Here is a 26,534-nt window from a genome sequence, read left to right as displayed (position 1 = left end):
TCGAAGTTACATGTAAATTTATCAAAGTATATAAATTCTACGTTAAAATGATATCAGGAACACATTAATCAGTTTGTGAACACTTTGGAATATGAACAGAGAAACACATTTTAAAGATCACTCACGATATAAAAACTAAAAATGATATTTAACATTTTAAGCATTTCATGCTCCACCTTTTGCACTTCCTCTGACACCCGAAGTTGTTCTTGTGAAAAGGCGAATCGTCCATAGGGAAAGTCACTAGCCACCACTGTGATGTTGGCAGTGCTGCTGGACTCACGCCATACACCCCCGTCGCTGACTCCAGTGAGCTGAAACTCATAGAAACACTTTTCCTCAGGAATGTCATCATTCAAAGCCTAGAGAAGGACAGAAAGAGCCATGAGCAGCAGAATCTGAACATTTAAAAAAATATATCTGTCATATAAGCAAAACAATGAACTCTGTAATACTGACCACCTCCCACCACCCCACCCCCCAACCACACACACACACAGCAAAGGGCATAACAACAATCAGTAATACTGATACCTGTAACACTACAATTGCCGCGGACTGTCCATCTCGCATTGTTAGTTTTCCTGAAGTTTCAGCAAATTCCCCCATGGAAGGAGGGAATATCCTCCAGTACACTGTGACCTCCCCAGAAATCGCTGGGCCACGAACGAGGCTATAACAACACACAAATGTATATTTCATTTTTTATTGAAAAGAGCTTTTCCTAAATATTTGCTCTATCCTTCAAAAATAAACAATTTTCAATTATTTCAAGAATATTATGAATTTTAATAACCCTATCTATCAACTATAAAGCAAAAAAAGTCTTTTAATTCCAAGACAGTAACACCCAAAATACTGAGCTTGTGTAAATCTGCTTGACAAGAATACTAGGAAAAGCTGAACACTAAAAGTAGAAGGTTTAAAGGAATTTAAAAAAAGTACGTATGGACATTCCACTTACTACACAAGATACAAAATACGAATATAGAACAGTAAACACTTCACACATGCAATGCTAATGAAAAAACTACCAAAAAGATAAAGTTTTGACACAAATTCAGCTACTTTATTGATAACTGCTATCTCACTCCTCATGAGAAAATTTATGATAAACAAAACTGCCTATGATCATACTACCCTAGTTAAATAATAGGTCCTAATTTTAGAACAATCAGAATCATCAAATCTTTGATCCAGATGATTTTTTAAGGGATGATTCTGGAGCTGAGGCACACAAGCTTACAGAGATGAAGTAACTCCTATTTTACGTGGTTAGTGACAGAACAGGGCTGAAAGCACAGATCTCTTGATGTTACTCAGTGTGCTCTCCTTGGCATGGGGTTGTGCAAATAATCTAAAGAACAGTCAGAAACCTTCTCATGGCCTACCCAGCTCTTCGGTGGGGACAATGGTGGACTCTGGGAGGGCTCACACCAAGGAGTACTACCCAGAATTGCTGCTGCAAGTGTCTTTGTCCCCAGGGGGAGCCACAGCCACCCCTCCACCTCTGCAGGAGACCCTCCAACACTAACAGGTCCAAGGCAGAAGGCAGAAGGTACACACTCCCATTCTGCAAAGAAAGAGGTAGAGGGACCTTAAAGTAGCATTTTTTAAAAAAGCTGTGTGGCTGACAGGGTCTTGGTGCTCCAGCCGGGTGTCAGGCCTGAGCCTCTGAGGTGGGAGAGCCGAGTTCAGGACACCGGTCCACCAGAGACCTCCTGACCTCATGTAATATCAAACGGCGAAAGCTCTCCCAGAGATCTCCATCCATTTCAATGCTAAGAACCAGCTCCACTCATCGACCAGCAAGCTACAGTGCTGGACACCCTATGCCATACAACTAGCAAGACAGGAACACAACCCCATCCATTAGGAGAGACGCTGCCTAAACTCATAATAAGGTCACAGACACCCCAAAACAAACCATCAGACGTGGTCCTGCCCACCAGAAAGACAAGATCCAGCCTCATCCACCAGAACACAGGCACTAGTCCCCTCCACCAGGAAGCCTACACAACCCACTGAACCAACCTTAGCCACTGGGGGCAGACACCAAAAACAACGGGAACTACGAACCTGCAGCCTGCGAAAAGGAGACCCCAAACACAGTAAGTTAAGCAAAATAAGAAGAGAGAGAAACACACAGCATATGAATGGAGCAAGGTAAAAACCCACCAGACCTAATAAATAAAGAGGAAATAGGCAGGCTACCTGAAAAAGAATTCAGAATAATGATAGTAAAGATGATCCAAAATCTTGGAAATAGAATGGAGAAAATACAAGAAACGTTTAACAAGGACCTAGAAGAGCTAAAGAGCAAACAAACAATGATGAAGAACACAATTATTGAAATTAAAAATTCTCTAGAAGGGATCAATAGCAGAATAACTGAGGCAGAAGAACGGATAAGTGACCTGGTAGATAAAATAGTGGAAATAACTACTGCAGGGCAGAATAAGGAAAAAATAATGAAAAGAACAGAGGAGAGTCTCAGAGACCTCTGGGACAACATTAAATGCACCAACATTCAAATTATAGGGGTCCCAGAAGAAGAAGAGGAAAAGAAAGGGACTGAGAAAATATTTGAAGAGATAATAGTTGAAAACTTCCCTAATATGGGAAAGGAAATAGTTAATCAAAAAATACACTAGAAGGAATCAAGGGCAGAATAACTGAGGTAGAGGAACATTCTACATAGTGGAAATAACTACCGCAGAGCAGAATAAAGAAAAAGATTGAAAAGAATTGAGAACAGTCTCAGAGATCTCTGGGACAACATTAAATGCACCAACATTCAAATTCTAGGGGTCCCAGAGGAAGAAGAGAAAAAATAAGGGACTGAGAAATATTTGAAGAGATTATAGTTGAAAACTTCCCCAATACGGGGAAAGAAATAGTCAATCAAGTCCAGTAAGTGCAGAGAGTCCCATACAAGACAAATCCAAGGAGAAACACGCCAAGACACATATTAATAAAACTATCAAAAATTAAATACAAAGAAAAAATATTAAAAGCAGCAAGGGAAAAGCAACAATTCACACACAAGGGAATCCCCATAAGGTTAACAGCAGATCTTTCAACAGAAACTCTGCATGACAGAAGGGAGTGGCAGGACATATTTAAAGTGATGAAAGGGAATAGCCTACAACCAAGATTACTCTACCGAGCAAGGATCTCACTCAGATTCGATGGAGAAATTAAAATCTTTACAGATAAGCAAAAGCTAAGACAATTCAGCACCACCAAACCAGTTCTACAAAAAATGCAAAGGAACTTCTCTATGCAGGAAACACAAGAGAAGGAAAAGACTTACAATAACAAACCCAAAACAATTAAGAAAATGGTAATTGGAACATACATATTGATAAGTACCTTAAAAGTAAAAGGATTAAATGCTCCAACCAAAAGACATAGACTGGCTGAATGGATACAAAAACAAGACCCATACATACGCTGTCTACAAGATACCCACTTCAGACCTAGGAAAACATACAGACTGAAAGTGAGGGGATGGAAAAAGATATTCCATGCAAATGGAAATCAAAAGAAAGCTGGAGTCGCCAATTCTCATATCAGACAAAATAGACTTTAAAACAAAGACTATTACAAGAGACGAAGAAGGACACTACATAATGATCAAGGGAGCAAACCAAGAAGATATAACAATTGTAAATATTCATGCACCCAACATAGAAGCACCTCAATACATAAGACAAATACTAACAGAAATAAAAGGGGGAATCGACAGTAACACAATCATAGTAGGGGACTTTAACACCCCACTCTCACCAATGGACAGAACATCCAAAATGAAAGTAAACAAGGAAACACAAGCTGTTAATGATACATTAAACAAGATGGACTTAATTGATATTTATAGGACATTCCATCCAAAACCAGCAGATTACACTTTCTTCTCAAATGTGCAGAGAACATTCTCCAGGATAGATCACATCTTGGGTCACAAATCAAGCCACAGAAAATTTAAGAAAACTGAAATCATATCAAGCATCTTTTCTGGCCACAACGCTATGAGATTAGAAATCAATTACAGGGAAAAAAACATGAGAAACACAAACACATGGAGGCTAATCAATATGTTACTAAATAGCCAAGAGATACTGAAGAAATCAAACAGGAAATCAAAAAACACCTAGACAGAAATGACAATGAAAACATGACAATCCAAAACCTGTTGGATGCAGCAAAAACAGTTCTAAGAGGGAAGTTTATAGCATTACAAGCCTACCACAAGAAACAAGAAAATTTCAAATAAACAATCTAACCTTACACCTAAAGGAATTAGAGAAAGAAGAACAAACAAAACCCAAAGTTAGTAGAAGGAAAGAAATCATACAGATCAGAGCAGAAATAAATGAAATAGAAACAAAGAAGACAATAGCAAAGATCAATAAAACTAAAAGCTGGTTCTTTGAGAAGATAAACAAAATTGATAAACCATTAGCCAGACTCATCAAGAAAACAAGGGGGGGCTTCCCTGGTGGCGCAGTGGTTGAGAGTCCGCCTGCCGATGCAGGGGACACGGGTTCGTGCCCCGGTCCGGGAAGATCCCACGTGCCGCGGAGCAGCTAGGCCGACGAGCTATGGCCGCTGAGCCTGCGCGTCCGGAGCCTGTGCTCCGCAACGGGAGAGGCCACAACAGAGAGGCCCGCATACCGCAAAAAAAAAAAAAAAAAGAAAACAAGGGAGAGGACTCAAATCAATAAAATTAGAACTGAAAAAAGAGAAGTTACAACAGACACTGAAGAAATACAAAGCATCCTAAGAGACTACTACAAGCAACTCTATGCCAATAAAATGAACAACCTGGAAGAAATGGACAAATTCTTAGAAAGGTATAACTTTCCAAGACTGAACCAGGAAGAAATAGAAAATATGAACAGACCAATCACAAGTAATGAAATTGAAACTGTTATTAAAAATCTTCCAACAAACAAAAGTCCAGGACAAGATAGCTTCACAGGTGAATTCTATCAAACATTTAGAGAAAAGCTAACACCCATCCTTCTCAAACTCTTCCAAAAAATTGTGGAGGAAGGAACACTCCCAAACTCATTCTATGAGGCCACCATCACCCTGATACCAAAACCAGACAAAGATACTACAGAAAAAGAAAATTACAGACCAATATCACTGATGAATATAGATGCAAAAATCCTCAACAAAATACTATCAAACAGAATCCAACAACACATTAAAAGGATCATACACCATGATCAAGTGGGATTTATCCCAGGGACGCAAGGATTCTTCAATACATGCAAATCAATCAATATGAAACACCATGTTAACAAACTGAAGAATAAAACCATATGACCATCAAAATAGATGCAGAAAAAGCTTTTGACAAAATTCAACACCCAGTTATGATAAAAAGTCTCCAGAAAGTGGGCATAGAGGGAACTTACCACAACATAATAAAGGCCATATACTACAAACCCACAGCAAGCATCATTCTCAATGGTGAAAAACTGAAAGCATTTCCTCTAAGATCAGGAACAACACAAGGATATCCACTCTCACCACTATTATTCAATATAGTTTTGGAAGTCCTAGCCATGGCAATCAGAGAAGAAAAAGAAATAAAAGGAATACAAATTGGAAAAGGAGAAGTAAAACTGTCACTGTTTACAGACAACATGATAGTATACATAGAGAATCCTAAAGATGCCGCCAGAAAACTACTAGAGCTAATCAATGGATTTGTTAAAGTAGCAGGATACAAAATTAATGCACAGAAATTTCTAGCATTCCTATACACTAATGATGAAAAATCTGAAAGAGACACTCTTTAAGGAAAATCTGAAAAATCTGAAAAATCTGAAAGAGACTCTCTTTAAGTGTTTAAGGAAACACTCCCATTTACCACTGCATTAAAAAGAATAAAATACTTAGGAATAAACCTACCAAGGGAGACAAAAGACATGTATGCAGAAAACTATAAAACACTGATGAAAGAAATTAAAGATGATATAAACAGATGGAGAGATATACCATGTTCTTGGATTGGAAGAAGCAACAATTGCAAAAATGACTATACAACACAAAGCAGTCTACAGATTCAATGCAATCCCTATCAAATTACAAATGGCACTTTTTACAGAAGTAGAACAAAAAAATCTTAGAATTTGTATGGAGACACAACAGTGCCCAAATGGCCAAAACAATCTTGTGAAAGATAAAGGAGCTGGAGGAAACAGGTTCTGGACTTCAGACTATACTACAAAGCTTCAGTAATCAAGACAGTATGGTAGTGCCACAAAAACAGAAATATAGATCAATGGAACAGGATAGAAAGCCCAGAGATAAACCCATACACATATGGTCACCTTATTTTTGATAAAGGAGGCAAGAATATACAATGGAAAAAAGAAAGGCTCTTCAATAAGTGGTGCTGGGAAAACTGGACAGCTACATGTAAAGAATGAAATTAGAACACTCTCTAACACCATACACAAAAATAAACTCAAAATGGATTAAAGAGTTAAATGTAAAACTCTTAGAGGAAAACATAGGCAGAACACTGCATGACATAAATCACAGCAAGATCCTTTCTGACCCACCTCCTAGAGAAATGGAAATAAAAAAAAATAAACAAATGGTACCTAATGAAATTTAAAAGCTTTTGCACAGCAAAGGAAACCATAAACAAGAAAAAAAGACAACCCTCAGAATGGGAGAAAATATTTGCAAACGAAGCAACAGACAAAGGATTAATATCTAAAATACACAAGTAGCTCATGCAGCTCTATATCAAAAAAACAATCAACCAAATCCAAAAATGGGCAGAAGACCTAAACAGACATTTCTCCCAAGAAGATATACAGATTGCCAACAAACACATGAAAGGATGCTCAACATCACTAATCATTAGAGAAATGCAAATCAAAACTACAATAGGTATCAACTCACACCAGTCAGAATGGCCAACATCAAAAAATCTACAAACAATAAATGCTAGAGAGGGTGTGGAGAAAAGGAACCCTCTTGCACTGTTGGTGGGAATGTAAATTGATACAGCCACTATGGAGAACAGTATGGAGGTTCCTCGAAAAACTAAAAATAGAACTACCATACGACCCAGCAATCCCACTACTGAGCATATACCCTGAGAAAATCGTACTTCAAAAAGAGTCATACACCACGATGTTCATTGCAGCTCTATTTACAATAGCCAGGACATGGAAGCAACCTAAATGTCCATCAACAGATGTATGGATAAAGAAGATGTGGCACATATATACAATGGAATATTACTCAGCCATTAAAAGAAACGAAATTGAGTTATTTGTAGTGAGGTGGATGGACCTTGAGACTGTCATACAGAGTGAAGTAAGTCAGAAAGAGAAAAACAAATACCATATGCTAACACACACACACACACACACACACACACACACACACATATATATATATATATATATATATATATATATATATATATATATGGAATCTAAAAAAAAAAAGAAGGTTCTGAAGAACCTAGGGGTAGAACAGGAATAAAGATGCAGATATAGAGAACGGACTTGAGGACCCAGGGAGTAGGAAGGGTAAGCTGGGATGACGTGTGAGAGTGGCATGGACATATAAACACTACCAAATGTAAAATAGATAGCTAGTAGGAAGCAGCCGCATAGCACAGGGAGATCAGCTCGGTGCTTTGTGTCCACCTAGAGGGGTGGGATAGGGAGGGTGGGAGGGAGACACAAGTGGGAGGAGATATGGGGATATATGCGTATGTATAGCTGATTCACTTTGTTATACAGCAGAAACTAACACACCATTGTAAAGCAATTATACTCCAATAAAGGTGTAAAAAAAAAAGAAAAGAAAACTTCTCAGGATCTAACATCAAGATAACTCAAAACATACCTTCAGTTTTTATCAAAAATATGTTCTACTCTCCACAGGATTTTACAAATATGTAAAAAGACAATGCCTGAAGAATATGTCTGTATTCAGAACAATGTATTTAATTAATAATACTAATTATTTAAATAAAACTTCAAAACCCTCACCTAGGCAAACAAAAATTAGAAAATCCTTACCTGATGATAGCAGTACCATTATATTTTGCCGTGGGTTCCCCAATGAGGATGTGCCTAGATGATGGAGCTATCCCAACTTCTCCTGACACTCCCTTATCTCCTCGAATGATTATTGATGCGCTACCTGAGTTGAAGATGATATATACACCACTTATGTAGAAAACAAATGGATTCACTTAGTACATGCCTGGCAATGTTCTAAGGACTTTACATATACTAATCTTGTGAGTTAGTCCTCATGACAATCATATAAGTTATCCTCATTTTACCAGCGCAGACATTTAAGCACATAGAGGCATTGAAGACACTAAGGCAAATGACTTGCCCAAGATCACGTTTTAATGAAAGGGATAAAGTGGGCAGTACTTCCACTATCGCTCCCATGATAAGTAAGTACTCTTCTACCATGTGCATTAATCCACTTCTACCATTTTGTAGCTCACTGAAATGGGTTATGTGGCTGTATATATTAGCTATGTAGCAAAAACTAGAATTCTTGGGGGCCCTTTTTTATTTTTAATTTTCTGACTCTGCCATTTGCTTCTAAGTGTTCCTACTAAAATTGAAATAAAAACCATATCAAGTAATTTGAGTATTCATATCATAATTTAGCAGTAACTTAAATAGAATTGTTTGCAGAAGCACACATAAAGGATTGGATTACTATACTATCACTTTCTTTGGCAATGGATCAATGGGATCAAGAGTGGTTTGTCAAGTGCAAGTATATCACAGTTAGAAATATATTATGAATCTTTTATATTAACAAATGATTTACCTTGATCCACTGGTATATTCTTGTTCTTGCGTCTAATTAGTGTATATAATATCAACCCTGACTTTTAACACAATGTAGACAACTGAGCTGACTTAAGACTTATGGAAGAATATAATGCAAAGATATGATTCCCTCAAATGCGTGCTGGAAGTACTCTATATATAAATGCAAAAGGAATAACTACCCTAGGTGATTTCATAGGTGACAGTACACAATACTCTACAATTCTGTGAATTTCTTTAGCCACGGAATTCTGCTTCTTTGACCACGAACCCTTGCATGGGATGAAGTTCTTGATGGCAAAAAAGGACATGCAACAGTAACTAAGCTTTCATATCAAAGTTGCTGGGCCATTTTTTATGGTTATTACTATTTGTACTATAATGAAACCATTTTAGATCCAGTAATCCTTTCTCTCCTGACCGAAGAAACAAATTTTCACATGGACCACAGGCAAGTGAGAATTATGATGCCTGTTTCTGAAATGTCAAAATCTAAGTAATTACTTTCTGATCAAAATAGGCAATAGATAGGCTGAAAGAGACATAATAAGATGCTAAGTTTTAAAATAACATTTTATTAGAAAAGTAACGTGATCATTGTAAGTAGGTGTAGAAAATATAGGTAATCAAAAACAACTATCAACATTTCAAATAAATAATTCCAAACATGTTTATGACATGCACGTGACAAAAACGGGATTACACTGAACATGTTGTTACAAAGCCTATTTTATTAATGTAACAATTATCCATGTAATGAAGTGTTCTTAATTTTAATGTAAGTAAGGCTTTTTCTGCCACATTTTTTGAATAGTTGCATAGTATTCTGTTACATTTAACCAGTCTCCTACTGTAGGATCATTTAAGAAGCTTTCATATTTTACTTTATAAACACTGCTAAAACAAACATCTTTTTCTTTTAAAAAATCACACAGCTAAGTAGTATGAAGTCTTTGGCATATGACCTTACCAACATTGGGTATGGTAATTTTAGCTTTAAAAAGTCTTTAGCTGTTATACAAGTAGGAAATAACATCTTTATGATTTAGAAAATGTTTTAGGAATTATAAAAACTAATACTACCTATCTTTGTAACTATTGAGTATCTGGTTACATTTTTCTAAAAATCTACTTTTTTTCCAAAAATGTCGATTTCTCTTACCTTTTATTGGAGATATTTCTACCTCATCAACTGGTACCAGCTGAATGGTGAAACTCCTGTCCTCCTCCAACATGGAGTCTTGAAGTGTGTGCAACACAATGGTCTTCTGGAACTCAGTCTACATCAAATGAGGAGGAATAACACATTTTCCAGATTGACCGAAGTTTTGAATTCTCATTAGCAGAATAACATTTATGTTCATAAGCATTTTTTAAAGTGTGTCCTTTCTGTGCCCTAGAATTATGAGTTTCTGCTAGAGAGAATTACTATGTAAAAATTAGCTCTGAGCATAAATCCAATTAAGGTTCGTAATAGGAAAAAGGGGGGGAAATGTTAACACAACTTTTAAATTTCCTGAAAATTTTCAACCATTCAAAGTTCGATCACTTAGAATTAAATGGTCATAGCATGACGTAAATAGATGAACGTCATAGGTTTAATACTTATAAAGGTTATCTTTCTACTACCCATTTTTACTCCTTGCCCTCTACCCACTCCTGCTTCCTTCCCATTCCTTCCATAGGTGTTGATCTCAAGCATTTTCACTATTATTCCTTCCCTCTCTTGGCTTAAACTTAGCTCAGTAATTTCTTGGAACATGGGCTAAGTTTTCAGTCTAGGCTGGAAGAGAAAGAATAAGGAAAAGCAAATATATAGAAGACAACCAGCTTAATACTTCGAGACATAACCGTGACAGAAATCACTTTTATCTTCACCGCCTCCTCCGTATACTGATAAAAAACCCTCAAATTTGTCCTATGCATCACTGATTAATTTTCTATAGTTTGAATTCTGCTGTTTATTGCTTCTTATGTACATCTTAGTTCCGCAATCGCATCTCTTCTTTGAGATTTTTATTATTAAAAGCATTATTCTAATCTCTTCACTCAAGCTGTCCTCTCTTCATAAGAGTCCTTTTTTTATATTTTACAGTAACTGTACTTCTTAAAAATTTTACAAGAGCTGCTAGGAAAATGTATACTTCCTGCCTCAGACCTTATTAAATGCACTCATGGAAAATCTATAGTTCCTGGGATGCAATTAATCACTCCCATCCCTTTTACTCTCTGCACATTGTCAATTAGCGGCTCTGAACTATATGCTTAGGTACAAAGCCATTTGTTAGAATGGAGACGTAGGTATGTCAGTAGCTGAGTATACAAGAACAGTAAAGCTATTATGCAGAGGTACATGGAACGCACCAGGTTGGTAAGCAAAGAACAAGACGGAGAGGGTCAAGTCCAGGGTGACCCATAAACTCACCCCTCCTGATACAGTACTCTGAACAAGGATGGCCTTATTCCCTGGGGTAAAAGATCAGACTATTTGCCATTTTGGTACAGATATCCTGCTCAACATCAGAAAATCTTTCTAATCATCTGGGAAGTAGATCTAGTAACTGGGAAATGACTGCTCATTATTACTATGGAAAATCTTTACAGAAATTTCAAAGTAATTTCTAAATTCTTCTCATGACAAATGAGAAGTTTATAGAGGTTTAGGGCATGCAACCGAAATGTTTCTTGAGGCACTGCATATCAGAACCTAAGAAATGAGTGGATGAAATATCTGTGCCATCTGGCTTGAGATCTTTAATTCTATTAGAGTAACCAACACCTCAAAAATGGTGGCAGAATGTCTAAGTGGCAAATGGATTGCCAGAGGGCATCACCGATTAATTTATTCATCACCTATTAGAAAACTGAATGAAAAAAAAGTATTTGCTTTTGTGTTGTTTGGTGTTGAAAGCTCTGATAAAAGGTCAATAGACTCAAAAAAAAATAGATTGACCATGTTTCATTGGGATCATCTTACCTTTACATGTTTGGCCAAATTTCTTTTAGAAAACCACCTTGGGGACCTTCTAGTCTCCTATTTAATTTTTTAAATTCTATTTCGTTTACAGAAATTCATCTGCTTAGACTTTCTATATCTACTATTTACCTATTAGAGTCAATTTCATATAGATATTTACATTCATTTGTCTAGATATGTACAAAGTAATCTCTTAAAATTTTATACTTTCTCTTTTAATGGTTCTTTCTTGCTTGTTCTTATTTTGTGAAGTTATTTTTTGTTGCTTTTAAAAAAACTTATTCATCATGTTTTCTGGTTTTTAACTAATTTCCTTTTGCTTTCGTTTTTACTAATTTAGGAAAGATTTATGAAAACATGAAAGCAAAAACCATAAAAGATTGATAAATCTGGACTCTCCAGTTTCTTCTCTTTGGTCTATTTGTCTATCCCAGAGCCAATATCATACTGTCACATTTACCTGTGCTACATATTATCTTAAGTTTAGTTAGGAAGGAGCACCCTCCATTCTTCTTTGTGAGTTTCTGAAACTATTCTTGGTCTTTTGCATTTCCATATGGATTTAAGAATCAGCCTGACAATTCTCTTCCACCTCTCCATCCCTCCTTCCAGGAAAAAAAGAGTTCAGAGTTTGATAGATAAATGCCCCTTGGTTCTGGTTACACTGCATTCACAGTGAAACTCTGTGCTCAGATTAACTGGGAGGAAGGTACAGCCTGTATTCCCTCCGAGAGGCTCTGTGTTCCACATTTCAGAGCCTGAAGTTCTGTGGGTAAGACGCTGCCACTGGATCATTTTAAGTAGGGGGTGGCATAACGAGATCTTCCTTATAGAAAAATAACCCTACTCAGTGGCACGGATACTGGACAGAAAAGGGAAAAGACATGGAGTGGGAATATCAGTTAAAAGACCATCCAAGGAAAGATGGTGGAGGCTCGGATTGTCACAGCCATGACAGAGTATGAGAACAGAAAGGGTATTTAAAAGGGAAAAGTGACTAAACTCAGCTGTCAAATATATGCAAGAGTTACAGAATGGGTAGAGATGGGGATGACACCCACATGTCCGGCTCAGTTGACTGGTTTTGCCCTCAATCAGGGGAGGATATGTCAAGAAAAGAGCAGTTTTAAGGGTGGGATGTAAGTAGTGCCTGAAATAAATTTCAGACATCTTGGGGTGGTGTGTGTGTGTGTGTGTGTGTGTGTGTGTGTGTGTGTGTGTGTGTGTGTGTGTGTGTGTGTGTGTGTGTGATTTTTCTCCACGGTGCATATGATTTCAAAAAATTCAGAAAATCAAACAAAGACAAATTAGAGAAAAACTACAGGAGTCCTGATGACGATCATACCTCATCAAAATGAAGTGTCCCATTCAAAGGACTGAGGTCGTCTTTAGCCATCTCATCTATGGTCCACTGAAGTCGGATGGCTCCTTTTCCTCCTGGGGACCGGACAACTGTCAATGTCACATATGAATCAGGGTCATCAGACAAAAGGGATTCATCAACCATTACCTGAAAAAAAGAAAATCCAGTAAGGTTAAAAAAAAAAAAAAAAAAAAAAAAGAGTGAAAAGCAGCAGGAAGAACAAACAGAATCTCATTTCTCTTCTCAATGACGGCAATTTTTGAATTTAGAACTCTAATCACAGCATGTTACAATCATGTGGCAGAAAAAAAATGTTTCACCAAATCCCATTCCCTTTTTGCCCTAGACACTCAGCTACTTGGCATTTCCTAGCCCCTTCTTCAATTAGGTGGAGCTTGTGACTGAATTCTGGCCAAAATAATTCAGGCAGAAGTGAAGTATGCTAATCATTGTCTGGCCATCAACTTCACACAATCTTCCACATTCCCTCTTTCTCCATTTGCTGGATGACTAGAGGAGGACAGAGTCACAGATGGAGAGACTCTGGTGCCTGAGATGCCAGTTGGAGAAGAGGTGTCCATAAGACCCCAACTAGGAACAGTGATGTAGGACTTTTGCATAAAGAAGAAATAAACTCTTATTAGATTAAGAAACTGAGATTTGGGGGTTCTTTTACGGCAGTCAGGCTCCCCACATAATACAGACCTAATATGAATTACACATATTGACTCTGTGAAGCAAAGTCCAAACTGAGCCTGTACTATGCACTTGTTATGTAAATACAAAAATATAACACAATGCTTTCCATTTTCAAGAAAGACACTTAACGAGTGTATAATTCACTCTTGTTGGGTTTTTATTTCATGAGATTTTTGCCTTGGTGCCAAGAGTAGGGATTTGGAGCCAACCGATATTTGTTGAGCTTCTATTATGTGTCAGTTCTTGCACATACTTTATCTTATTTAAGCCTCACAAAAACTCTAAGAAAGCTGAGGAGCACAGATATACATGTATTTGGAGAAAAGGAGCCTGCGATTTAGTTCAGATGTTGACTCCACACGCAGTGCTGTTCAAAGCACTCCTCAGACACCAGAAATATCAAGTAAGAAAAAAGCAAAGTGAGAAAGAAAAAAAATCCATTATAAACAAACTGCGTATATAAGTCCTTTTCGTTTCCATAGATAATAATATTCTAGTTTCAGTTTCACAAGCATATTTCCAGGAGTCTCTGCGATTCCCAGTGATTTGGTATACTCAGCACATTTCCCTGTGAGAAGCTTATTAATTTTGACAGATTAATACCAATAATCCTTTCTCAGTGTTCTTCAGTTTTGAATATAATCTGTCTCACCAAATAATGCTACCAGAATGTTCACTATGTGCACAATATTGTGTATCTTAGATACAGGTTAAAAGATAAACTCCAAGTTATCAAGAGCTATCGGCTATAAGAAAGATAGGATACAAGGAAAGTAGCCACAAAGGGTTGAGCCACAAGCTACTACTAATACTATCAACAATTAAAACAGCAATTGACACCTATTGAGGGTAAAGCCCAATTATATGTGCTTTACATGTATCAACTCACTCCTCACAACAAGGGTTTGGGTACCTTAAATCTTACTTTTAGACTATAAGACAAGTTGGAAATCTGAGGCTATTACAATAAGACAGTAGTTCCCAGATCAAGGATGCACTAAAGTTATTGCAGTAAGGTTTACGACAGCAGTTAAGATAAAATGAATAAACAGAAATTATTTATGGATAGTAGCATAACTCCTTCATTTTCTCAAAAGGTGAGAGAAACCTGTAAATATACCATCCAATGGCTAAGTCCAAAAGTGTGACAAAGTTAAAAGCAAAAACATTATTATAACATTTCATCAGTTGGAGGTTGGACTACTTAAACCCTGAACCTTTTATCTAACCTCAGAAGGTAACAGAGAATACATTTTTAGTACATTTAGTACATTTTATAAAAATAAATTACATACTCGTATATATTAAAATATTTCTCTGCATATATGCAAAGAAGGCCTGGATGGAAATATGACAAAATACTAACGATATCTATCTTAGAACAATAATATTATGGGTACTTTTACACTTTTCTTTATACATTTTGTATTTTCCAGACTTTTTAGGTTGCCTAGAAAACATTCACAGCTACTCTTTTGTGAATCTACCACTCTTTACATTTATTTCTGCTCATTCCTTTCTCAAGGAAGAAAAAGAGTCTCAAATAGGCTACAGCAGTAGAAGGGTTCTGTTCCTTTTATAGTTTCCATTTTCTTATGAAGTTGAAATTTCAATGATCAAATAATTAGGCAATTATTAGGGTTTATCTAAATTTTGGAGCATCTAGGAAGCCCAGCCCTGATATGCAAGTTGCAGGTCTAGCCTTGCATCCACTGAACAGTAAAGACAATAGGCATTAGACAATTTGCTATTATTTAAAATGATCTATGGTGAATTACTGATTACCTATAAGTGATTAAATAAAGGGAATGGTGACAAAGAAGCCAGAAAAGTTGCTGTGTCTATCGAAATTATCTAAATATTTGTATGATTATTTCATCTTGAAATTTCCTTTGAAAGGTAAAGTCATAATGATGATGATATAATCATTATGTCATAATAATTATGATATAGTTTATAGCACCTCATTGTATAGTTAAGGTAGAGAGATAATTTTGTACTAGCCAAAGCTTTTTTTTCTCTCTCAGGGGAGAGAATATTAATAATAATATTTAGGCTCACTCTTGCAGGTCTTAGAAGTAGGCAGCCCATGAGAAGTAAGAGGGGAGAGAGAGAAGAAATACATAGAAACACAGGAGCTGGGGCGACTGTAGTGTTTTGTTCAGTATAAATCAAGATAGAGGGCCTGAAAGGTGGGGAATATAAATCCCTCCTCAGCTAAATCCATTCCTGGGGTGTAAAACTGGAGCATGACAGAATCCTGCCTTGTAACCAGGATGGCAGTCTGGTAGCAGAGCCGGTACAGAACAGAATGTATAGACAAAAAGTACCTCATAGTCTATTACACCCCTTTGTAACTGCCTGATGTTAAGAGCTCTCACTATTACAAAACTGTGTGCACAGGTTAGCAGATTGGCCCCTAATTCAATAGCCAACTCAAATGAGCCTTGAGAAAAGAACTGTAAGTAAAGAGTAATGCAGAGTATTTTTTTTTTAAAAAAAAGAAAAAGACCTTTCTACTATAAATTACATGAAAAATTAGTTTAGGGGAAGGCACCCCCCCCCCCTTCCTGATATATTTCACTTACAGTCTTTTCTTCAAATCCAAACACTCCAAATGGAGAATCATTCTGTGGAATAACAACAGTTACCACAACATCTTCTCCAAGTCTGCCACCTCCAGCCACCCTGATTAAGGAAATATTGAATATCTCCATGAGTTCAAATTCAGCATCATCAATTATGGTGATTTCTATCACTGCGATAACCTATAAAAGAAAAGAAGGAAAGAAGGAAAAGAGGGAGGGAGAGAAGGAAAAAGGGAGGGAGAGAGGCAGAGAAGGTAAAATGTAATAGCAGTTTTTGATCGCATATATTTTAACTTTTTAGTTGAAACTTAGAAACACAGTACCAAAGAAAAAAGCAGGAATTTTTGCCTGTGGTGTTCATAATACTATTTAAAAGTCAGGGAATTCCCTGGCAGACCAGTGGTTAGGACTCTGTGCTCTCACTGCTGAGGGCCTGGGTTCAATCCTTGGTCAGGGGACCAAGATCCCAGAAGCCGTGCAGTGTGGCCAAAATTTTTCTATAAAAATTTAAAAATTAAAAAAAAAAAAAGTCACATATTTATAGTATTTCAAAGTCAAAACTTTTCAGTCTATTGTTTCCAAGATAGAGGAAATTATATATGTAATAAAATATAGGATAATTTATAGATTCAAAAAAACAATGAAGGCTTATTCTTGAAGAAAAATATTTAAAATGTCATGCAGGCTCTAATTACCATTGCACAAACATAAATTTTAGTATACTTAGCATTAATACGACCTGATATAAAATGGTACCGTATAAATTATTACTGTCTTCTGTAACTAGAATAAATCCCTTCGGTTTCAAATTACTGTTCTTATAATGTAGGGAAAAAGGCAGGAAGAAAACCCAAATTTCATGTTTTTAGAACTCTGTGATCAGGAGTTCATTCATCTGTCTGGATCTATGTTACAAGTTTTTATAACTTATAAATGAGTAAAACTTTGGTCCAGCTTGTGATTTCACTATTAGTCATAAAAATATCCCAGCTGTATGTCCATATTTAAAATATTTTCTATATCCCAAAGGGAAATGACACAGACATTTATCAAAAAAAAAAGTTTTCCTATGTAAATCCACCTTTAATATAGTAACAGAGAAAAGTGAGAAATCTGGACGTCACATTCAGAGAAAGAGAAACCTGAACAAAATCAAATGCTAAAATACAAGCTTGTCAAAATGTCTGCACCTCAAATCAGTACTGTAGAACACAGAATACTTTCCCTACAGGATGTTAAATTTAAGAATGATGATGATCCTAAGGGTGCTGCTAAGTGATGGGACTTTAACTTCATGAAAAGAATAAAGTCCTGATAATATAAAGTTGGAAGGTTACTTCAATGAAAAATCAATTTATTTGTTTCTACTTTTAACATGAAAATCTGCATTTCCCCTCCTTTTAGTAGGAAATGTTTTAAAGTCTTAAATTTGTTAAAATCTCATGATTTCAAATATTAACAATAGACCTTTATGTGTAGGAAAATCTAGATCTGTATGCTTATCTTTTAGCAGTATTTACTATCCCCCTAACGGCAACTAATAAGTTGATGCACACTGTGCAAATCTGTGCAGGCAAAATCAGACTGCATGTAAACAGATACTGCTATTTGAAGTTACTAACATTTTCATGGTTGTTCACATGCTTTTTCCACTTACTGATTTAAAAATTTATCAAAAATTCTTACATATTGCAAAATGCCCAGTTCACAAGCTTACAATTCTTAAGGAATATTTTGTAATTTTTAAGATTGGTTGGCCCAAATCTAGAATACTGTTTTTCAATTTTTTCCAGTTTTAACTACTTTGTTCCTTTTCTATCATTTTAGTGTTTTTTAATTGTAAAAAAATCTTTGGGTAATAATAAATGTACATAATAATAAATGTCTTTAGTAATAAATGCATACACTTCTACTGCAAATCCTAAAAAAAAATTATATTTATAATCATTAAGAAACAATTAGAATATAAGAATCTAAAGTTCACAGGAATAGTCTAGTTCATCAGGCAGTATTTTATACATTCTTAGGCACTTCCAAGCCAGTTATTATCATTTTATAACTTCTATTTAAAATAGAGTAAGGTGGGGAATTTCAGAGAGGGTAAGATTCTTGCCTATTTATATTCTCTTCCCATGTCCATTAAAAAATTATACATTAACTAACGATACCTCTGTTGGCTTGACATGGAAATTTAGAATTTAATACATTCAGCAATCACTACTGCACATTCATTTGGTGGATGCCTATAAAATGTTTCAAGTACAACCAAAAAATGTTAATATGTCTGTAACTAGCATACTTGTCTATCTGCAAATTCAAGAATCCCGTGAGATGGCTTAAAGTCTTCCAGGCCAGCACTGTCCAGTGTTGCTTTCCAATAAACAGTTACTGCCCCAAAGCTTCCAGCCAGCCGGACTACAGCAACTTGAAGAATGTTCAGGGGTGGAGGTACCTCATAGGCAGTAATAACTCCACCAACATCCTTTAAATAAAGAATATAAGTTAAAATGCAAGACAAAAGTAACTCATGTAAGTCATCACTTTCTAAACTTATTATTTCTGTTATTAGTTCTTATACTTCACTCTTCAAAGTAGAAATCAATAGTTGACTGTAAGTATGCATATTCGGTCTTCAGAACTCTTACATTTAAATGTAATGTAAATAAACTTGCTTAATCCTTTGTTCTAGCTCAAAGAGAACTAAGAATTAGTCTATAAGAAAAACTTCAAGATGGGTATTTATTAATACCTACAAGAAAAGTCAATTATTTTTCAGAAAATATATGATACTGGCCAAATCAGCAGATACAAGCTTTTGTTATTACTATAAATGTGTGAAAGTTCCTCTCACTCTGGTAACATGAAAATTAAAAATTCCTCTGGGATCATCATTTTCTTCAATCATTATCTCAACTATTTCCATCCCAGGCCTCCGCACACTTGGCTGTCCTGCAGAGAAGTCAGAGTTCACCAGGTACACCTCAGTGATGTTGACAATAAACCCTTCCTCCAGCTCAGGGGCATCATCCTGGGGGTAAGGAACAGGGGGAGGGGAGAGAGATGGTGTTTTATTTTTTTTAATATATTTGATTTGCATTGGAAATACAATATTTTTCAGTAAAGAATGACTGTCCACAGGCACGGGCAGCTCTACCACACATATAAAAAAAGATTCCTTTTTATATTTTAGTACATCCCCACTGACAACTTCAGAATCTTAGGGGATATTCAAGCTTATTGGTGATGTTTCAATGGAAGCCACATACTCATGAGCAAGTAAAATAATTCTTTAAAAGTATCTATCCTACAATTTTGACCACATCCTACTGAATATGTTTTACATATATAACATCCCCTCAATTTAGGAGAAACTGGTAAATGCTACATACATCTTAAAAAGTGAAAGCTCTGGACTTGTAAATCTAATTATAATCCTATATTTTAATTAACTTTTTAAAAATTGTTACCTCATTTTTCAATAGGTAATAAAAAATTTCAAAAGAATGATAATGAATATATGTAGGACTATAATATATAAATACAATATTTAATTATATATTAGTGATAATACTATTAACAAATTTCAGTTTCTTGGGCATCACTACAGACGTATATACACATTCTCTTTAGACGAAGGAGAGAAAGAGAGTGAGAGCACTAAAACCAGATCTAAACCGCATCTGAAGACTAATCTTAATTCAAGTGATTGCATCATGGAATGAAAACACTGTCCTGTAAAAGCAATAATAAAAATAACCAGATTAACTTGGGTATTTTATTCATTCAATCATTAGTTGAAAACAACTAACAAAGCAACAGAATAGAGGATCCAACCAGACACATAATCAATCCAGATTCAATGCTTCAAAGTTCATTCAAACAATATTCCAGTTCACAAATAAATATAAACAATTAATACACTTGTTATTTTATCTTTCAGTTATTAAATAGTCATTCATTATTAAATATTAGGGTGGGTGGGAGCATTAGAGTACTTGTATCTTTATATTTAAAAGGCACCCTTTTTAAAAATTTTACCTTCAAGAGTATTTTCCTTTATTTTACATCACATTCATTGCAGCCTTAGACTCACCGGCAAAATGGCAACTTTGACATAAGTTTCTTTTATGTTTTCTTTCATTATGATCATTGGTGCTTGTAGCACATAATCTTCATTCTCAGTGGCTTGATTACTGACGTGCAGTAAGAAATTGGGTTTAGCTACCAACTGAATGGCTATGTCTCCAAGTAGTCCTTTATTTCGAACAATTTGTAACTGAAGAGTGGTGATGTTCTCTGTGAGACAGACATGCCTTAAGTAAGTAAGCTTTTCTACTTGCTGTTGATGCTATTCCAAGCACTTAGGATAGAATGTTCTGCACTACCCCTTTCAGACAGGTAAAAAAGAGAGGTAAAACAAAGACAATGTATACTCCCAAGGAGTATTTAGTGTTTTATCCCTTGTCTCCAAAGTTGTGGTGAGAATCACCACACGCTGTTAGCATTATATCCCAGTTCTAAACCCCCACTTCTGGTACTCTAATTCACTCTCCTATGTTGCACATGTCATACACTTTAACAGAAACTGCTGAAAATCTTAGGAAAGTGCATACCTGCTGGTTGAGCAGAGGGGCTAATTACAAATGCCAGGAAGATTCTTTGAAAATGAAAAATTAAGCACACAGAGTCATCATTTAATAACTAATCATTAGAAGAAGAGCAATTTCGTTCTTACAGTAAAGGTGGCTATCACAAAGCTCAAAGTATTTCCCAGCACATATTTTTTATTTCATTTCTTAGATTTTTAAAATTTAGTTTGCTATATAAATGAAAAAAATGCTTGTCAATTTCCCTACCAGTCTGTGAATTTCTAATGACGAAATACCGTGTCTTTGTTTCCAGAACACATAGCACAATTTCTGGTACTTACTAGGTGCTTCAAAAATGACTGTTGAATGGATAAATGAACAGATCATTTTATTTTAAGATTACTCTTTCTATTCCGATATGTACAGATATATAAAGACCTAGATGCATAATTACACGTCATTTTTTTCCATCAACTATTTAAATAAAAGGTCCTTGAAAGATGTCCATGTTCCTATCTGAAAATTTTAGAGCCTTCACATATTCTTAATACATATATATTATATATAACCTTTTATTCAAATAAGTCAAATGACCTTTATCTATAAAAATCTATTTATTCTACAGTTGATAAGAATAGTCATTTAGACAAAGATGTCAACACTAAGCTCAAAGGAAACAGGAAAAGAGGCACTGATCACTTATGCTTCACAGAAAAAATATTATTCTAATTACTGCTTTGGGTTTAATAATTAACACCTCGAGTACCACATGCATTTCTCTGTGCTGCTCATTGTTTTCTATAACTATTGAAAATCTATAGCGGAGAAATCTGAGTGAGGAAAGAGAACAGATATATCAAAAATGAAAAAGAGAAAGTAAAATAAAACCCAAACACTTCTACTATAATGATTTACTAAAATATTATTATTTCTATTATGACAGTAATGTCTCAAAAAGTAAAAGTACGGCTTCCCTGGTGGCGCAGTGGTTGTGAGTCCGCCTGCCAATGCAGGGGACACGGGTTCGAGCCCTGGTCCGGGAAGATCCCACATGCCGCGGAGCGGCTGGGCCCGTGAGCCATGGCCGCTGAGCCTGCGCGTCCAGAGCCTGTGCTCCGCAACGGGAGAGGCCACAACAGTGAGAGGCCCGCGTACCGCAAAAAAAAAAAAAAAAAAAGTAAAAGTAAAAGTATTTCATATAGCCATATCACTGTGTAACGACAGGATCAGAAAATTTAATAGAAACAAACAAAAAGTAAAAAAGGATTGAGTATGACCTGTCAAACTGAAAAATATCATGTAAAAAAAGAAAATTACATCCCTAGTAAATATTAGAATTAAGTCATCCAATAAAACTTACTAGAACCTGAAAAATATTTAACAAGATTTACCTTTAGGCTCTGCTACTCTGACGAAGAGAGACTCAGCATGCCAGCCCACCGAGCCATAGGGCGAGTCATTGGGCAGAGTGGTTATCACAGACTTGCTTCTTTTCTGATCAATAGTAGCACCTTTTGATGGGTCCTCAACCCCTTCTGTGATAATACGGATGAGTGTTACAATCACAATCTCTGACAACTCTGGTAGGTCATCAGCAAGAACAGTCAGAGTAATTGTAGACAGTGCCTGGCCTTCAGAAAATGAAATCTAAAATTTTAAAGAAAGAAGATTTTATTTATATTCTACTTATCACTGTGCAGTAAGAATACCAAAAGGTTAGATTATCTTTTAATATCGACCATATCTTAAATAATGAGATATTTAAGCAACATAATATGATCCTACAAATCAATCAAATGCCTTTCACATGAGAAGTAGAAGATTGTTAGGAAAAAGAAAAAGTAAACCACTACTAAAACTTAGCTAATAAAACATGTAGCCAAACTGTCCTATCCTGAAACCTATCTTCTTAATAAAATATTGAGTACATACTCTTTCTGGAAATTTAAGCCCTGGATACCATATATAAAAATCTAAAAACATAAAAGAAGGTGGCATATAGTTTAAACATTTTTCTCTACAAAACTTTTGCTAGGAGTGCTACTTCCACTTCCCTCACCTAAACTCTGAATAGATGTATTATTTAACAATGAATCAATCAAAATAGAAAGAGAGAGAGAAAGATAGGCAGAGATACAAATCAGAGTCTCTCTCTCCTCCTGGGTCTCCACTGTCTGAAGAGTCAAGCCTAAATTTGCTAAAAAGCATCTGAAGTCCTTTCTGATAGGGCTTCTGTCTTCTTGAATGTCATTTCCCTTTTTTCCCCATTTCAGACTTTATTCTCTAGTAATAGGGATACATACTATTTAAAACAATTCAAACTAGCATTACAGGCCTATTTTGCTGACACTCATCTCTCTACCTAAAGAAGGCACTTCAGGATATAAACTCAAGAGCTTTATTAATAAAATCAAGAGTCAGAAAACTACTGCCCTTTGGTCAAATCCATTTTTTATAAATTAAGCTTTATTGGAAAACAGAAAAGGTCATTTGATAACATCGCTGCCCTTGTGCTACAAGGGCAAAGCTGATAGCTGGGAAAGAGAACATATAGCCCTCAATGTCTAAAATATTTACTATCTGGCCCTTTACAGAACTTACTGACCTTTGGATAAGATAATTCTCTTCCAAAATACACTCCAGGGCTTCCCTGGTGGCGCAGTGGTTAAGAATCTGCCTGCCAATGCAGGGGACACGGGTTCGAGCCCTGGTCTGGGAAGATCCCACATGCCGCGGAGCAACTAAGCCCGTGTGCCACAACTACTGAGCCTGCGCTCTAGAGCCCGTGAGCCACAACTACTGAGCCTGTGTGCCACAACTACTGAAGCCCACGCACCTAGAGCTCATGCTCCGCAACAAGAGGAGCCACCACAATGAGAAGCCCGCACACTGCAACGAAGAGTAGCCCCTGCTCGCCACAACTAGAGAAAACCCATGCACAGCAACAAAGACCCAACACAGCCAAAAATAAATACATAAATTAAAAAAAAATACAGTCCATACCTAAGATATTATTGTGTATTTAAATTAGAAATCATTTTAATCATGCTTATATAAGAAATATTAATTGGGGAAGCATATTATAATTCAGAACACACAGAACCTGAGAGATACAACTTGCAGTTTTGGTAGCTTGAATAAAGTAAATATTCACTGCAATAAAATTTGCCATAATATTCTTCACCCCAGGTTATGCCTCAACCAAAAAGTGACCAGAAGTCAAGGACAGCTAAAACAGGATGCAACATTATATCCCCTCGCCCCAACTGGAAACAACTCCAGAGGACAAGCTCAGCTCCAAAACTCCCTCATAAACTCCACCTCAGGGACAACTGTCTGTGGATCAACTTCTCCCTCTGCTCATGATTGCCTTCCTCACTTCCTTATACGTGCTCTTCCCAATGAACTTTTGGCCCACAACTCTCAATCTCAGAGTCTATTTATAGGAAACTCAACCTACATCACTCAGCAACTCTGGTCTACTCTTCCATACTTCCTGTTATTTCACTGGACTTGTTCCCGATTTACTGCTTCTATTCTACCCAAATCTCAAAACCACATTTCCAGCCCCAGCTGGATTACTTTTATCTTTCTGACAGCGTAATACATCCATAATCTGGCCAACCAGTGTACTGAATCTCAAAAGGGATGATGTTTTTACAGATAATTTTGGTATTATAGGGAAAAAAGAAGAATCACAACAATAAAACTAACCTTAACTTGTATCCCTCTCTATGGTGATTAGGAGGAATCCAATGCTGACATGGTCAAACTCAAACACTTCACCCACAAGACAGGGTTTGGTCCCATGCATCAAAAGTAACCATAATTTAAAAGTGACTCTCCTATAATTTTGTAAATTACATACCACTCCTGAGGTAGGAAATATATCACTAATACTTCTGTCAGCTTCCCACGCTACAGTTATACGACCATATGTTCCTTTTAAGCGTTCAACGTTCAAGGTTACTAGGCTATCTTGCTCCATTTCCTCCACCTGTTTATATAATGAATTCTGAAAAATACACAGGAAGTCATAAGGGGTTATTTGAAATCATCTAGGCAGACTTTTAGGTCATGCTATTATGCATTTGCAAACTTCACAGTACCAAGCAACATGACATATTATGTTAAAAACAATATTTAAAAAACAGTAATATAGGATGACCATGATTTTTACTTTAAAACATGCGTGTCTGAATAAGTAAAAGACTAAGTTAAAGTAAATGAAAAGGTTAATTTTTATAGGATTTTTTTCCAGGTTCTATATTTTTCAAATTTTCTTCAATAAACATATTATTTTTATACTCAGAAAGCATACACATTTTTAAAAGGAGTATACATAGCATGTAAATAGCTTATACAACAGAAGTGTCACAGAGAGAGTCAGGAGAACAGAGAAATCTTCTTCCTCCCCTATGTTAAGCTCTGGCAATCCCTCTAGGTCTTTGTTTCCTGTTTGTAAAATAAGTGTTTGGTCTATGTGGTCCCCAAGGACCCATCCAAATGTAATGACATCATGAGAAGCAGTGAGCTCTTTCTGATCATTTACAAAAGTCTCTTATCCTTAAATTCATATCCTCTGAAACATTTCTATAGGCTGTGATGTTTCCATGGATGATGTTTCATTCTTAGCTCATGGTCTTTACAACTGTTTTTCCTGCCAGAACGATCCTTTTCCCTCATGTTAGACCCTTACTCTCTTCTTCTCACCTATACTTCTGAGCCTCTTTCCTTTGTTCCAAACTGATTTCTGCCTCTGTGTGACTATAACATTCTTTGTCCAAGGCCTGTAGACTTCTCTTGCCAGCCATTTAATGAATGCTTCCTCAAAATTAATACTCCAAAAACTCTCTTCTTACAATAACTTTTGTTTCTCCATAGGCAATACAGCAAGAACACAGAGTATAAAGATTTTTTAAAATATTTCCAGTAATATTGTTCTCGTCTTTTTACTTACTTTTACTTAATCTAAAAAAAAAGACTCCCCTATTAATTTCTTAAATAAAATTAAGAAATTTCATTTAAGCTTATGTAAGCTTCCAGTTAGAATGCTAACTTGAGTAGATATCCAATCCTATAGCGTTTTACACAGCATTTTAACACATTGCTACAGATGTTACATAGTAGTAAAATCTTGCTCAAGGCAATCACACATTCCTACAGAAAATGCTTTGATTTTAAAATATGCATATAATTTGCTCACAAAAGACAATGCCTTTAAAAAAAGAAAGAAAGAAAATGCTTTTTAAAAAGAGAAGCCTCTCTCAGGCTTCATGCCATCTGTTAACAAGGATTAGTAAAATGAGGATTAATACAGCCAGAAGATATTCAAGAAATTCTCAACATCTAAAGTCCCATCTTGGAACCAGGCTGTCCAGACACGAGAGGCCTGTATTGAGGAATTTTCCTGAACGGATTGAAGAAACCTAGGATACTATATCTATTGGCAAGGATCAGGCCACG

General features: G+C 36.1%; 1 protein-coding gene across 1 annotated transcript in view; it reads right to left on the bottom strand.

Moving 5' to 3' along the window:
* The window catches only part of ADGRV1 (adhesion G protein-coupled receptor V1), a 567,434-nt gene that overhangs the window by 363,547 nt on the left and 177,353 nt on the right, over window positions 1-26,534 (bottom strand). Inside the window, exons 53-63 of the mRNA XM_067731218.1 lie at window positions 24,937-25,083; window positions 22,460-22,715; window positions 20,573-20,775; window positions 19,331-19,507; window positions 18,779-18,961; window positions 16,480-16,659; window positions 13,175-13,339; window positions 10,015-10,132; window positions 8,073-8,196; window positions 535-673; window positions 177-362 (exon numbers count right to left, since the gene is read on the bottom strand). Of these exons, the coding sequence (XP_067587319.1) occupies window positions 177-362; window positions 535-673; window positions 8,073-8,196; window positions 10,015-10,132; window positions 13,175-13,339; window positions 16,480-16,659; window positions 18,779-18,961; window positions 19,331-19,507; window positions 20,573-20,775; window positions 22,460-22,715; window positions 24,937-25,083 (1,878 nt within the window). The remainder of the gene's footprint in view (window positions 1-176; window positions 363-534; window positions 674-8,072; window positions 8,197-10,014; window positions 10,133-13,174; window positions 13,340-16,479; window positions 16,660-18,778; window positions 18,962-19,330; window positions 19,508-20,572; window positions 20,776-22,459; window positions 22,716-24,936; window positions 25,084-26,534) is intronic.

The sequence above is a fragment of the Pseudorca crassidens genome, chromosome 3, assembly GCF_039906515.1.
Source record: "Pseudorca crassidens isolate mPseCra1 chromosome 3, mPseCra1.hap1, whole genome shotgun sequence".
NCBI lineage: Eukaryota > Metazoa > Chordata > Mammalia > Artiodactyla > Delphinidae > Pseudorca > Pseudorca crassidens.
Note: the sequence above shows the minus strand (reverse complement) of the source record. Positions and strands in the feature narration are given on the sequence as shown.